General features: G+C 35.2%; 1 protein-coding gene across 8 annotated transcripts in view; it reads left to right on the top strand.

Annotated features, from left to right (window-relative positions):
• The window catches only part of Pnut (septin 7-like protein pnut), a 39141-nt gene that overhangs the window by 5467 nt on the left and 17553 nt on the right, over nucleotides 1–16121 (top strand). For 6 of the 8 annotated variants that reach the window (XM_083034061.1, XM_083034060.1, XM_083034058.1 and 3 more), the window contains exons 2-3: nucleotides 2453–2978; nucleotides 14845–15316. In XM_083034061.1, coding sequence (XP_082890187.1) covers nucleotides 2568–2978; nucleotides 14845–15316 — 883 coding nt within the window. In that variant the 5' untranslated portion in view covers nucleotides 2453–2567. The remainder of the gene's footprint in view (nucleotides 1–2452; nucleotides 2979–14844; nucleotides 15317–16121) is intronic. The other 2 variants (XM_083034062.1, XM_083034063.1) reach the window with 1 other exon arrangement.

The following is a 16121-nucleotide window of genomic DNA, read 5'->3' as shown; positions in this document are numbered from 1 at the left end:
TGTATATAAACAAAACGCAATTTTCTTCAATATTGAATTGAGAATGCAGTCTCTATATGAAATACACAGTGTATTTGCTTTAATTAAAGATGATATTATCAAAAAGTGCGCGTCTAATTATACGCAAATAAATGCAATGTTTGATATTAAATATATTTATCATCTTATTAATTAGTTTTTTATTGGTAACATATCTTCTTTTTAAAGTTTGCGTTTCATACATAAATTAATGAGATAACGTCGATCTACGATATTAAACTCATTAATAAGTTTCTTAATTAAAGGCTTCTTTATATATAATTTACGACAAAATTGAAGGCAGAATTCTAATTATAAATTTTATACGTCGTGTATTACAGAAAATTTGAACACGTAAAATATATAAAAATCGAAATATATTTCAGGGTACACATAATATACATTGAAATATGTGACGTATAAAATTATAAAGAAAATTCTATCTTGAATTTTATTGCGCGAATTATAGATTGTCTGAAGAGGCCTTAACAATAATAATAAATAATAAATAAAATAATAAAATTAAGATAACTTTCTATTTTACATATTGAATTTTTTCATCAATTAATATCTAATTTTTTTTACAATACTTGGATTATATTTAGGCCTTGAAGAGACGTCTTAACAAAATATAATTAAGATAACTTTTATTTTACATATTGAATTTTAAAAAAATATTTTACGTCAATCAATACGTAATTTTTGATAATATTTAAACAGAGGAGAAATAGAGGTGCTGCATTTCCATTTCAATATGGAAAATATCGGAAAGCACACATCGCGAACATTACTTTTTCACATTTACATTCATTCTCCCTTTGTGGATCGATCTCGAGTCCATTTCGTTCATGAAATCCTAAACGAGAAACGAAACCGCCTCCGACATTGTCCGATTATCCTTACGGAATAATGTAAGAGTATAGAACTCGCCTTGTTACGGAACACCATTCTCCGTCGCGCGCCGCGAGGATAAATAAAAACCGCATCTCGTGTATCGACTTTCGACGTGTTTCGCTCCGATCGAGAAGGCTTCTTTCCTCTTCCTTCTCCCGAGAGGAATCGGTTTTCGATCTCAGTCATGCACGTTGAAAAACGTTCCGCGGTCTTCGACACGCAGCCGTATACATAAAAGCTTCTCTGTAATCTAATTTTGTTGCCGAGAAAAGTAGCCAATATTTTTACAGAAAATTCGATGCATTTTTTCTTTTTTTTATTATTAGATTTATTATTTATTATAAGATGTATATAAATTCTTTTATTATTTTTTATATACATATTTACATATTGACAAATTAATAATGAGCTATTCATTAATAAAATATATTAATGCATTGGTGCCAACAATATGTCTATTTCTGTAAAAGAAATGAGTTAAAAGTGTATCCGTGAAATAGATGGACCGTATTCTTCCATTATCGGGATAAATGCTTTACCGCGTACTTACAGACTTGCCTGATGGCTTAAAAGATATCGCTGAACGTGTTCGAAATAAAGTTTCGCGGAAACAAATCAAAGCTTTTCTCGATCGGCGTGTGTATGGCCTCCGGAATGCATTCGATCTACAATTACGCGCGTTGGCGCATTTTACACGTCGCTCGAATCACTATTGTGCACATCGACGATTCTTTTTTTTTTTCTTATGCAGCTGGACTCTAGTTTCATAAAACTGCATACCGATATGAGACATATGTGCTAATAATAAAACATTGTAATTCTAATTAGTAATCTTAAAAGACGTCTAGGAATTAAATTGATATTATTACTTTTGTACGCATTTCGTATTAAAAATAGAAGTCACATTTTTGTCAAAATTCTTCATTATTTTTAATATTATATTTGGAAAAAAATCATTAAGTGTTGCTTTTTATGATAAATGATTTAGAATAAATCTCTCATGTTCTCGAATTATAAACTATATAGATTCTTGTAAATTTAGAAATTGGCAAATATAACAGTGAAAAATAATTAAAGCTTAAAAATTGAATATTATAATTAGATTATAGATTTGATTGATCTGATTTAATAAAACTGAATAAAAAAGTAATATATTTATGTTCTGTTAAAAAATTGTGCAGATAGATATGTAACTAAAGTAATGACAGTTTTATGAAAAGGGATCCATTAGTGACTTTTATAATAATTCATAATTTTTTTATTTGTGTTTGCATATATAAATTATATACATATATTTATATGAATTAATTAGTATATTCATTTTTGCATATATTTCAAAGAACGCAATCAAAATATAAAATATTCCGAGTAGTCTCATATAACTACATGGTTTTTTTTAACACGTTCGCTACCAAGAATATCGCGAAAAATCTGACAGATAATATTACGCGCATATGACACGTGTATATGTATACGTGACACAATCATATACACGAGAGCAGCGAACCCGTTAACCATCTCTCCGATCTTTCGATTCAAGGGTTTGAAATAAATCCCCATCCGAGTTCCCGTGGCTGATTCTCTACTAGAGAGAGAGAAACGTGAAAGAAAGAGAGAAGGACGGGGAGTAGGAACCCGCGTACGGGGTGACAGAAATGTCAACGACGGAGAACCAGAACGGCACCGCGGGCGGCGCGCAGAGCAACGGCATCAAGACGCCGTCCTCGTCGTCGTCGACGGCGTCGTCCACGGCGTCCTCGGGCATCTCGCCGTCCGGCGGCGTCAGTCGCGGTCTGTCGAACAACAGCAACACGTCCTTCCTCTACAGCAGCAGCACGATGATGACTCGCGAGAAGGCGCGGCAAGTGCCGCCGCCGACCCTACCCAAGTACACCTCGAGCTTCAACGCCGGCTCGAACGGCGGCGGCGTCGGCCTCGGCACCGCTGCCGAGCGGCTCAGCAGGGACCGCGAGACCGGCGGCAGCTACAGGCTCGCCAGCCTCGACAGACTCGCCCTGCGCCAGAGGATACTCGACGGGGAGAAGGCGAACGGCGAGCCCATCTCGGTAAGCGCCACTAGGTCGGCCGATGTGAAATATGCGTACGAATATATACGGGTTGTGCGAGAAACCCCGGTATCACGCGATATCACGCCATTTCCCAATTTTAATTCACTTCTCTCTTTTTCAAGAGACTAGGAATTCTTCTGGCATTGATATGCGGCGTGGGGTAATCATTTTGTCACCTGGAGTATGTTTGTGATGGACAAAATTATTGCCCTACATGACATGACATATTTATTGTCAAATAATCCGAGCTTACACTTAATTTTATCGATTTTATACATGTTTTAAACAATGTGTTTAAAACTGTTTGATTAAAATTTGTTTAAAACAATGTCCACTGTTTTAAACATTTTTGTTTTAAACAGTTTTCGTGTTTTAAACAATAGTTTAAAACTTTTTAAAATATCGCAGTTATTAAAAATTAAAATATTTACACAGATCAAGTTTTTTTTGCTTGTTTAAAACCTGTTTTTTGATTTCAAACATGGTTTTTTCTTGCTTTACTTAAAAACACATATAAAACAAAAAAACATTGTTTCAAACAAAAAATCAATGTTTTTTGTTTAAAATGAAAAGAACAAGTTTTTTGCCAACCCTGGTTTTATATTTGATTTTAAAAATTGATTTTATAAAGTTTTATTCATACGAGTGTTAATCCTTATAATCTATTGGATGTATCATCCAAATAGTTAGAACATGTTTTGTCTATAATTTCTTATATAAGTATCTCGCTTTTCCACTTTATTATAATAATAAATGGGAGAGTCTGTGATTAATCTGAAATTTTATCTAGAAAAAAGAAGAAGTAATGCAAATTTTACTTGGAAACTATTAAGATTAAGCTGTTAAGATAATTCTTGTTTTTATACATGTCTTTCGCGGAAAATTACTTTCAGATAAATCCATTATTGCTCAATTTTACGATTCTCAATTTTATTCTTGAAAACGTAATTCCCAAGGTAGACACAAACTTATACCGAGTGATTTCTCTAGCTTGATATGTCTATTTTAAGGACTTTCGATACCTCAACTTTTGTGATAAAACTCTCAAGAGGATATCTAAAGATATCTCAATCAATTCTATCAATCAGTCTATCAATGTTTCCAAGTATCGTCAAAGTATTACCACCGAGTACAATTCATTTATATACTTTTATATCACACCGCGACTTATTCTCTCTCGAATAAAGTGACAGACGGAAGGAAGCTGAAATCGCTTTATATAAATTTTTTATATAAAATCTTAATTTTATCATCGAGTAAATATGCGCTGCACAGAGAATTTTCTCTTACAATTAGAATTCACCCTGAAAATCATGATAATCGTGGGACAATATGGTATGAAAAGAATTTTATGAGAATTTCTCTGATTAATATTTATCATAATAAAAATAATAATATCTATATCACAATTTTACTAAACTGCATAGTAAAATTAATCAAACATATTTTATATTTTATTGTAATAGATTTTTTTTTTATTTTTTTTATTTTTTTTTTAAAGAAAATATTTTTACTCGGCTCTCTATATTAATAAATAAATAAGATGTTTTTATAATCGGCCAATAGAGCCAAGCGCGAAAATTAATTTTAATTTTTCGCAACAGTATCTCTTGGTTTTGAGATTACTGAGTTCCATTGATTAATTATCCTCGAAACTTACAACGGAAAAATCAATGGAACTCAGTAATCTCAAAACCAAGAGATACTGTTGCGAAAAATTAAAATTAATTTTCGCGGTTGGCTCTATTGGCCGATTATAAAAACATCTTATTTATTTATTATTATTTTTATTGAGATAAATATTAATCAGAGAAATTCTCATAAAATTCTTTTCATATATACGATATTGTCCCATGATTATCATGATATTCAGAGTAAATACTAAGAGAAAATTCTCTCGGTATGCAAAAATCTGCATCGCGCGCATTATGAGGCGATCTCGATTTGAGAATCACTGTCAAACAACACATGGCGGAGGAGGCAGACCTCCCTCGGCCTCGGTGCCTTCTCGGGCCCCGCGAAGGGTGCGCTAAGTTAAGGGTCCCACCCTCGTGTGCGCGATCGAAAAATCCTCGTATAATTTGTGAGTCATACATGAAGCAGAGAGACGAAAGATACACTGTTAGCATAGCGGTTGCTGACTCACTATACGTATCGTACTTCGTATTTAAATCGTGAGAACGAGGTTTTTATCGCACTTTTCGTGCGTTTTATCACGTCGGCGATTTATCGAGAGAGAATCTTATATGAAACATGTCTGAAGGCTTTTACAGATTGATTAAATTATGAAGCTAAGTAAATAATTAAAATAAAATTGAGACATTTTATTATATATATATTTGAATTTTTATTTATTTTTTTTATATTTAATCACGCTAGAACTCTCTTCTTCAAACCAACTCTTTAATCGATCGAAAATCAAAAATTTCCGACGAAGTAAATTTTATGGAAAAAAATAGATGATTTTATTAAAATTTTAATCTAAAGCTCACAGTTATATAATAATACACGCAATTTAAATTGAATCGTTCGAATAAATTGAAAATTGAAGTTTTCGAGAGTACTGGCGAGAAATTGAGAATCAATCGTGAAAACGACTGCAATTTGTGAAAAAATAGGGGGGAATAAACGAGACGAGGGGGAAAAACTTGACGAGAGCACGCATATATATACGATGATAAAAGTGTCGTTGAAGCGGTCTCGACCCCGAAGAGGAAAAAGGGCGAGTTCTCTCTTGCGACCGACTAATCGCTCTGACACATTTTTACGAACCGGAGAAACGACGCGATATATATATATCCTCCGATAGCAACGTCTCTACTAGAGATAGAGAGGTACACACTCGCTCGCGGGGAGAAAGGTCCCGAACAATCGCGCCATTCAAGACTGCCGATATCCGGAGGGGTTATAAATTCACTCTCTCTCTATCGTGACACAATCCGACTTTGTTCGCCGCGGCACATAGAATCATGTTTTTTTTATTTATTTATTAATTTTTTTATTTTTATTCGACCCCGAGCGCATTTCACGTCGATGTGTGTGCTTTGCATTGTTTCATGCTTCGCTCTCTCGTTTGACATGTGTACAAAAAGTTTTAATATATAATTGTATAATTTACAAGATACATTTTATCATTCGTTATCGAGTAAGTCTATTATACCTATATAAATTCTATATATTTATATATAGAATTATTATTAGAATTATAAGTTTATTATAAATACTTTATACATGTTCACATTAAGATACACACATTATTTCAGATTTGTATGTTATTTCATATGTAAATTATTTACATCGTTGAAATAATGTATAGATTTGAAAAAATATATTTTAATGCGACCCCTTTATCGAAATCCCTCCATTAAGGCTCCTGGGTGCTCACCGCGGCCATATTGGATTGTGACGTCAGAGGCGAGAAACAACACGTTGAGATTTCTTAGATGCCATTTTTTAATGAAAAGATATTTCGATTAAGCAGCACTTCAGATGGCTTTAGCACACCCTTAAAAACCCCCGAAAACTGTCCTTTTCCCTTTATAATCAATCAACATCTGTAAAATGATCGAGATATCAGACTTTGACATGCGGAATGACTGCGCATGTGCAAAGACCCGACGGACTGGGCTTCATAATATTACATTTTACAGCTGTTGATTGATTATAAAGGAGAAAGGATAGTTTTCGGGGTTTTTTAAGAGTGTGCTAAAGCCATCTGAAGTGCTGTTTCATCGAAATATTTTTTTATTTCGAAATGGCATCTAAGAAATTTTAGCGTGTGTTTTCTCGCCTCTGACGTCACGATTTCGACATGGTCGGAAAGTAGCCAGGAGCCTTAACAATTTTACTTTTTACTTTAAATAAATATTATTTTTATTAGGTTTCAAGTTTTTAATTATAAACGTTAAAGGTATAATAGAGAAAGAGAAATTAAAGAGATGATTGCATGTCGGAAAATAATGTATAACAATGATTAATATTTTTCTGATGCACACTAATCTTTTTTAAACGAGAGCTAATTATGAATCAAGATGCAAAATTAATGTGTCACAGTTAAGAGATAATTTCAGCACCATTCGCGAAACGACCTGGTAATTCATTCTTCGAAAGTGCTATTACGCCGCAAAATAATGGCGCGATTGAATATGAATAATCGAACGGGAATTGCATCGGTCCCCTGCAGTTAATAGAGATTCATCGCGTCGATATATCGTCATGCGTTGCCCTTTTGCGAGACAGAGGAAATTACGCGCTAATTATACGATGAATCGTGTGTCCAGGTCTTGAAGACGAACGAGTGCATTGTGCAATCGACATTGCGTGTGTGAAAACGCGGTGCATTGTCGGAGTTCACATTGTTGTCCGGCAGCCGCAATTCCCCGGAATTTAAACTTGTTATACTTTCAACAACCCCGGGCGCCCCCCGATTTCCCGTCGCTAACCCAATTCTCCATTCTCCGTAAAAGCGGAGAGAATTGTCCTCGGTCTGAATCCCGGTCTTTTCAATAATTAGCGGATTCGAACTTCTCTCTCGAAATTTTATCGCGAAACTTTGTATGGAAAACAAAAGGGTATATAGAATCAGCTGATTTTAGATAATCGAGAAACAATAGATGCAGCAATGGATTAACAGGAGAAAGGAATTTATTATATATATTCAATTAGTTTATTTAATTCTTATTAAAGAAAAATATAAATCTACTTAATATAAATATACTTTGGATTTGTTTTATAATTTATATTTGTTTTTATTTATATTTATACACTGAGAGAAGTTTCTTTTAGAATTTACCCTGAAAATCATGGTAATCGTGGGACAATATGGTATATGGAAAGAATTTTGTAAGAATTTCTCTGATTAATATTTATTACAATAAAAATAATAATATCTATTGCAATAAAATATAAAATATGTTTTATATTTTATTGCGATAGATATTATTTTTATTGTGATAAATATTAATCAGGGAAATTCTTACAAAATTCTTTCCATATACCATATATTGTCCCACGAATATAACGGATTTATATTTACAATAAAAACATATATGTACATCAAAATTATAGGAAATGATAATAAACTTCTATTGTATAGCTTGAATTCTGTCTATCGCGAATTAAAAAACTTTATTATATAGGTATGTCTCATATATATGTTATTTATTATTTTATTATTTCGATTATCTTAAAACCAAGCAGATTCTTTTTTTCTGGACCCATCGCAGCGTCCCAAGCGTGACAGATATAACCTTTCGATGCGAGCACAATTGAGTCGATAAAACGACTGTCGTCGGTTGTCTTTTTACGCGAAAGCGCAAATGTAGCATCGGAAACATATATATCCTCCTCTCTTTCTCTCTGTTTCCCCCATCAACGGGCGTTGCATAATGAATCGAATCTATGACTACAGTGGCCCAGATTTACGGTATCGAGCGTTTATTCTCATACGGGATCGAGCGTTGAATTCTTCATGAGACGTGCAAACGCGGGGGTAAAGGAGAGAGAGGGACGATAATTGACGCAAATGACGAACTCTTAGACGTAATGAAGCCTAAGTTGTCGCGAATAAGGACGCAAATCCGTCTCTTCCGCTTCCGCGTCGTCGCACGCTTCCGGTGTTGAGTTCGTCGAACTGGAAAATTTATACGAAAGGTTTTTTTTTTTCCCTTTTTCTTTTTTTATGACGACAGTCGTTATTGAGTCGCGGCGACATCGAAAGGATACCTGTCTCGCAGATTTTTGACGCGTGTAATTTTGCCTTCGTTTCGAAATTGACTCGAAACGGCTGATTGTTTTCAATCAGTGAATATTTTTCTCGTTCGTAACGATTTAATGTTTATTTTTTGTAATTATTCATTTATTCTTTATTTATTCTTTATTTATTATTAAATAAATAATTTATTTAATTTATATGATTAAATATAAATATATTTGGAAAAAAAAAATGGTTTCCTGTTTTTCACGAGCAATTAAAAAATGTTTTTGGATTTTTCTCTCATATTCGCCATCACAGATGTTCATTATATTATTTAATAATACATTTATATATCTGTTTAATTAATTAAAGAATTTTAATAGACATTAATGATGGCAAATTATTATAGTCGAAAAAATTTTTTAGTCGCTCGTGAGAAAGAGGAAATTATTTCTTTTCTCTTTCGAATAATCATTAAAGTATTAACTTTTTTCACAAAGGGCGTCATATATAGAGGATATTTTTCGGAATGCTTTTACTAATTTTTCGATAATTTTCGCTGGAAGTAAAAAATATCGCACAAAGTCAAAATGACTTTTTTCGAAGAAGCGACAGCTCGATCGATCAGTTTTTCGTCCAAGGTTTAATAAACCTATGTACATGTGCAATTAGTATCGACGAGACAGAGTCTCGACGCAATAATTCCGTGATTAATAAAAGGCTCTTAGAGAAGAAGCTCGCGATCGAATCGTCGGTTGCTTCATTAATATTAATAATTACGATTGGCGGACTCGAAAGTGAGAAAGAGAGAGAGAGAGAAGTCGCGAACGTTTATTGGAATTTTATGAGTACTCTTATTATACGCGAACGGACCTACATTCGTTTTATAATCTCGTATTACGGCGAAATTTACGAGAGTCCTTCCAACACGCGTCAAAATGACGCATCCTTCGAGAAAACGATATTTCGCCGACAATAATAATATATTATCGACATTTAATTCACTTTTTATATGTGTATAAAGCAATATCTCTGAACGTAAATAACACTTGTATATATTATATTATTACAATCATTACTATTATATAATTATTTACTTTATATAATTATTTGTGTTCGTTTATGGGGACATAAATAACGAATTATATTATATATCGAAATCGAAACAACTTCGAATACGGTATCTACAATTTAATCCGATGATATCACGTATCAGTATAGGTGTTAAATATAAGTATTGCGAAATCATTTATCACAACTCGTTCGAGTACACTCCCGTGTTTGTTCCCGTTTAACAATTAATGGGGCTTACGTGTCCGATATATTCATGAGCGTTATAATAACCAAGCTGTTGAAAGAATACTTTGGCAAATCATCGTCGTTACATAATTTCCTTTTTTCCTCGATGATTAATTAGAAAGATGATTCAGGCATATTTTACCGAAAAGTTGTACACGAACGGTATTTAATAAATATTTTAATTTAGAGAGAGAGAGAGAGAGAAAGAAAAATTACATCTCGTAGAAAAAGCAAAGGAAAGAGCGTATAAATATTTTTTTTATTATATTTATATATTTATTTGTGTTAAAAATTATATTGCACGCAAACGACTCGTTATTGAAATTTTTGTTGGGGAAACGTCGTTAATGAAAATTATACTCATTAGCGTTTCACTTCTTTTTTCCACGACACTCGGCGCAAAAGAATCGGGGCAAAATCTCTCTCCTTTTATCTCTCTCTTTATCTCTCTCTTTATATATATATATATATCTCTCTCTCTCTCTCTCTCTCTCTCTCTCTCTCTCTCTCTCTCTCTCTCTCTCTTTGTCTTTGTTTTTCTTCCTGGCTTATTGAAAACAGTGAGCACGTGCCGCGATGCGAACGTAACGCAGTCGTTAAGGTGAGAGTTCATTCGCTGGCGGATGACGATCATCAAGAGCGACGGGTGCGGCGATTCAGCCGACAAAGACTCGGAAGATGAAAGAAGAGAGTGAGAAGGAGAGATTCTGTACGAGGGAGCTTGCTTTGGCTCGAGAGAGGAGCTTAACGAGACAAAAGCCGTCGTACGAGGCGCCTCGCGATGCACTTTCCACGGAATCGATCTAATCGACTCACCACGACGACGACGACGACGACGACGACTCGCCGCCACCCGGTGGTGCTGCTGCTGATGATGGTGGTGGAGAACCTCGCCGAGAGAGAGTATTGACCTACGACAGGGGTTCCCAAGTCTGGGAACCAAAGTTGGGTCACGAACAGGAAGGGATGCTGTTGTGGGTCGCGAGTTCGCGAATGTAAGAGAGAAGATAATGACGATGGAAATTGGAACGTCGGGAAACGAATATGAGAGAGAATCCTATTTTGAGAAAAGTGCATCTGCTACGAAGCTCTTGTCTCGTTTTACGGAGATACGATTTCATTCCTAATAGACTTGAGGTATCTCGAGTGTATAAGAGATTGTTATTATCTTTGTTATATTATTATCTTGTAAATATCTTCCTGATGTTGCGTGGTACAGCTTTCGAGAACATTGATATCTTTATGCACGAAGAAGGCTTTTTTATTTTAATATGTATCTCTCGGAGCAATTGCTGCAGGAACGTATAGAAATCGAGATAATGCAAAAATTCGATTATACTTCGGAAAGTTAATTTCGAACTTTTATAATTTACGGGAAACCTTTTATCGAAGAGTTAAAAGCTAAAATTCTCTAAATGCTTCTTTCAGATCTTTTCTCAGCTTTTTCAGAGCTTTTTTCAGCTCGATTGCGCGCACAATCTCGAATTCCAGTTTATTCTTTCTTTTCTCTCCGAAAATAGTAACATCGAATCCAACAAAGATAATCACTGTTCGTCTCCGTTACAAAGAGATAACATTAAATTCTCGAGTTTCGGAGAAGATGTACGCTTGCAAGAAAAATATATCGAGATACTCCACCTCCGCGATTACAGACTTTTTCACCAGAGAGAAACATTTTCGAATGTATTCGCGGGAAAGACAGAGTCGTCATGTCCCTTTTTTCCTCCCTTCATGCATGTATGCGTTCATGTACACACGGTGACCCGAAAAGGCACCGGTCGTTCTCCGAAAGACTCGTCGCGAGCTTTATATTCCCCAGCATGACGCGGCGTGGACCGGTTTCTGTTGCTGCTGCGTTCGCGGTCTGGTGTCTCCCTTTCGTTCCCAGAGAGAAAGAGTCACTCACTTGATGCAAACGGAACGGGAGAGGTAGCGCCGGCGGTATATAAACTCGCCCTTCCCCGCGGGGAAGAGAGAGAGAGGTGGAGTCCCAGTGGTCCCAGTGCGCTATGTCATCGTTTCTCGACGACGGCAAAACGATAATTACGAGCGACGTGTGTGTACACACAGAGTGGCTCTTGGAGTCTCTCGCGCCTGCGAGCGCGAATCGCCGACGATTGACCCTATATACACACGAGCGTTAGAATGCGATTGACAGTGATAGCGCTGCAGAGAGAGGCTCTTTATGGTAATAGGGGAGGACGTGAAATAGTTTATTTCCACGCGTTTTTTTTTAATAAATTTATTTCCACGCGAAACTAAAAGAGTTGCGCGATATCTCGTGTAGAAAGTTCTTTTTCTAGATGTTCTGTCATATTTTTTAAAAAATATCCTGTAAAATTATATCGAAAAACTATTCTATAATTATTATACATTTTTATACATTATTATACATTATATAATGAATATGTGTATACTTATATATAATATATATAATTAATATAATATAATATTAATATATTATATAATAGTATAATTAACATAATATAATATTAATATATATTAGATAATAATAAGGCTTGATGATATCTCGCGGCGAGTCGCGACCAGAGATTTATTCGGCGACTCATTTCTACGACAAAACTACGCACTTTAAACTACATACCGCTCCATTTGTCGCTTCTCGTCTTTCCCCTTACCTCGTTCCTCACGCGTGCACGCGTGAAATGCTTTTAAAGCGCAATCGTTGGTACGTTGACTCGGCGGAACGACAACTGCGTCGAGGGAGGCGTCCGATAAGCGAAGAAAGAATTTTCGCGCCTCTCGAGAAGATCTCTTTTCCAGCGTCTGTTATACCTATTATGCGTCTCCCATATTTTTCGACGATATAATCCTCTGAACTCGGATCAGTTTCCCAAAAAATTTCTTAAAAGAAATTTTAGCCACACAAAACGCAAAAAACTCTACATCTCTTATATTTATTTTTCATTTATTATTCTCGTGATAATAATTATAAAGTATCATATTTAAGTGAGAGACACGACCTTTCTTCTAAAAAGAAAAAAAAAGTGAGCAATTCATTAACTATCCCGATTATATAGAACGTGATATCAAATGAGAACGAAATATAAAAATTGCACAGAGAATTACATTAAAAAATAAATAAATAAGGTCCAAAATTTTTACGCTACGTGAAATAATTCATTTCTAAGAAGTTTCTGCGCAAAATGCAATTTTATTCAAGTTGATTGACAGCTCGATAAAAATTTAAGATAAGCGGCGATTGCGAAATCAGAAAGCGGCGTGACTCGAATGACTCAAGTTCATTATCAGGAATCTATCGACGCGGTAGAGGACGATGGTCTCTCTTTCTTTTCCGCCTTGACCTTACACACGTTATGTTCACATATGCGTATGCATTCTGATTATCGGGATTCATTCGTATTCCATGATCGGCGTCCAAGTGTAACGGAACACGTGGCTTACCCGCGGTTTCCTGTACCGTTCCCTTGTATACGTCTTGACGCTCAAACGATCACCACTTAGGCTCTATATATGGCCAATTGCACGGAAGAGCTGGAATAACATTAGCGACATCCGACACGAAGCTCTATTCAGTAGAGATGGTCTCTATACACGTGAAAATTGAAATTACCCGAGATATTTTAATCAAAACGAAAGAAAAATCTTATACTAATTCTCTTATTAGCAGAAAATTTTAATCTTACTCGACGTATAAATATTATATTATAATTATACATTATATTATATATGTATGTATAATTATTTATTATAGGTATATATGTATTAATTATACATATATAATTATATGCAATATTTTTTTAATGACGCATTTACTACTTTAATCGATAAGCGAATTCCTTTCCTTCTTGTTGTCAACAACAGAGTTACCTTCTCCTGATTTTTTATTTATTTATTTTTTTAAAATTTATGTCATCGTGTACATAGCTTTAATGAAGAAGATGGATTGCTCGTTGCCGTTCTGAATAACGGTCATTGTTCAGGAACTCTGGCCACTTCCGCTTCGGAAGCGTATAAGACAGTAGCGGTAGCGGAAGCCATTCGACCGTTCGTCGTCGTGTCGGCTTGGCATTGCAATATCGATCGCTATACTCCACGGCGCAGCGATGCGATTTTATCGTATATCCCCCGTAGTGCTTTCGCGAATTTACGTTCCACCTATAAGAGTAACGTTTACGGTCGAAATAACGTATGGAATTACCCGGTGTGTGTGCATTGATGAAACGCGATTCGGCTTTTCCTAAAAACGCCGGAAATCACGGAAAGTATAGAACGCGAGGAATGCTTATCTCCTCCACACACATTTGCATTCGAATTGAATCGAGACCGGAAGTCGATCGAATGATCGAATACTTTAAATGCATCTCGACACGCACGTTCCTTTAAATTTTTTATTTTATTTTTCTATATAATTTTTATATTCTAAATTTTCTATTTCTTAAATTTATTAAATTAATAATTTCAATAAATTCTGGGAAAACCCGTAATATATTATAATATCTGAATATATATAACGTAATTAAGATTGTAATTAGAACGGCAAGATTGCACAGAGAATAATTTATTTTATATATATATTTTTTTTATTATTATTATATGTATATATGCATATATAATTTAAAATATAAATATAAAAATCGAATATATATAATATATATGTATATATTTTATGATATGTATAACATATTTTTTACACATTTAATAAACATAATAAAAAATATATTATTACGTATATATATTTTCAAAATTACATTTCAAAAGAGTCAATATATATGGTCAGGGATTCGCGTTTAGATTAAAATGTTGCAAATCCAACAAATCTAGCTGCAGCATCTCAAGTGGAACCTATTGACATATATATAACACGTTTTTTTTCTTTCTGCGCAGATCCAGACGAAGCGCGAGCTGTTCTTCAAGAGTGACGGCGCGGGAATAATCTCGTCGCCGTCGGTGCCGTCGGTGCCGCCTCCGCAGCCGCCGACGCAGACTCCCGGATCACAGGTGAACAACTCTACGTCGGCGACGAACGCCTCGGCGACGGTCGGAAGTGGTTTAACGTCGCCGAACACGCCGGTGTACACGAGCAGCGTCGTCGCCGCGACGAAGCCGCGACTGCCGGTCTCGACGGCGATCCCGAACGACCCGTCCGAGGACAGCAACAGGCGCGAATGCGCCCGGATCGCCGTCTCCGGCGTCAACAAGGAGGACAGCAACAAGGAGGCCAGTCTGCACCATGCGCGACCCACGCCGCCCACCAAGCCCAAGGAGCTCGACGGCTACGTCGGCTTCGCGAATCTTCCCAATCAGGTTTACAGGAAAGCCGTGAAGAAGGGCTTCGAATTCACCCTCATGGTCGTAGGTTCGTAACGCGCGATTTGCGATGAGAATTGTATGCGAATGGAAATTTCAAGGACAAGGCGCTATTCCTTTTCTCTCGATTCGTATATTAGAATATAAAGAACGCTTTATATATTTGTATATATAACACAAACATTTATACATATATATATGTATATATTTTGTATTTGCATTTATATTTTATTTTTGTATTTATTTACATTGTATTTATTTATATTTTATATACTTTATATTTATATTTTATATACTTATTTACATTTAATATATATATATATATATATATATATATATATATATGTATATGTAAATATAAAATATATAATATATAAATATATAAAATATAATAAAATATAAATGTTTGATATATATACATATATATATATATATATATATATATATAAGGGCAGAGAGAGAGAGAGAGAGAGAGAGAGAGAGAGAGAGAGAGAGAGAGAGAGAGAGAGAGAGAGAGAGAGAGAGACGCTTGAACTATTGTTTATTTTATATTGGAAGTAGCAATCACAATTTATCACGTTGTACAGTTAAGTTATTTTTATACGAATTCTCTAAACAATATGATGCAATTTATATTGATGTAATTTCTCAAAGTGGAAATTTCGCGGAATAATGGCTGGATAACAGGAGGCAACATAATCTTTCGGAACGCGTATTCGGATGCTGCATTATTGACGCCGCGAGAAACACGATCCCGGACGTTGAAACGTTCATTATGCGGCAGCGGAAGAACAACGGCCGCGTCTGTCTCGCACCGAGAGTAGCTCGGCCCTCGCGAAAGGACAAAGGGATCC

The sequence above is a fragment of the Prenolepis imparis genome, unplaced genomic scaffold (genome assembly GCF_030444845.1).
Source record: "Prenolepis imparis isolate NDT839.2.m4 unplaced genomic scaffold, iyPreImpa1.0 SCAF_3, whole genome shotgun sequence".
In the NCBI taxonomy this organism is placed as follows: domain Eukaryota; kingdom Metazoa; phylum Arthropoda; class Insecta; order Hymenoptera; family Formicidae; genus Prenolepis; species Prenolepis imparis.
Note: the sequence above shows the minus strand (reverse complement) of the source record. Positions and strands in the feature narration are given on the sequence as shown.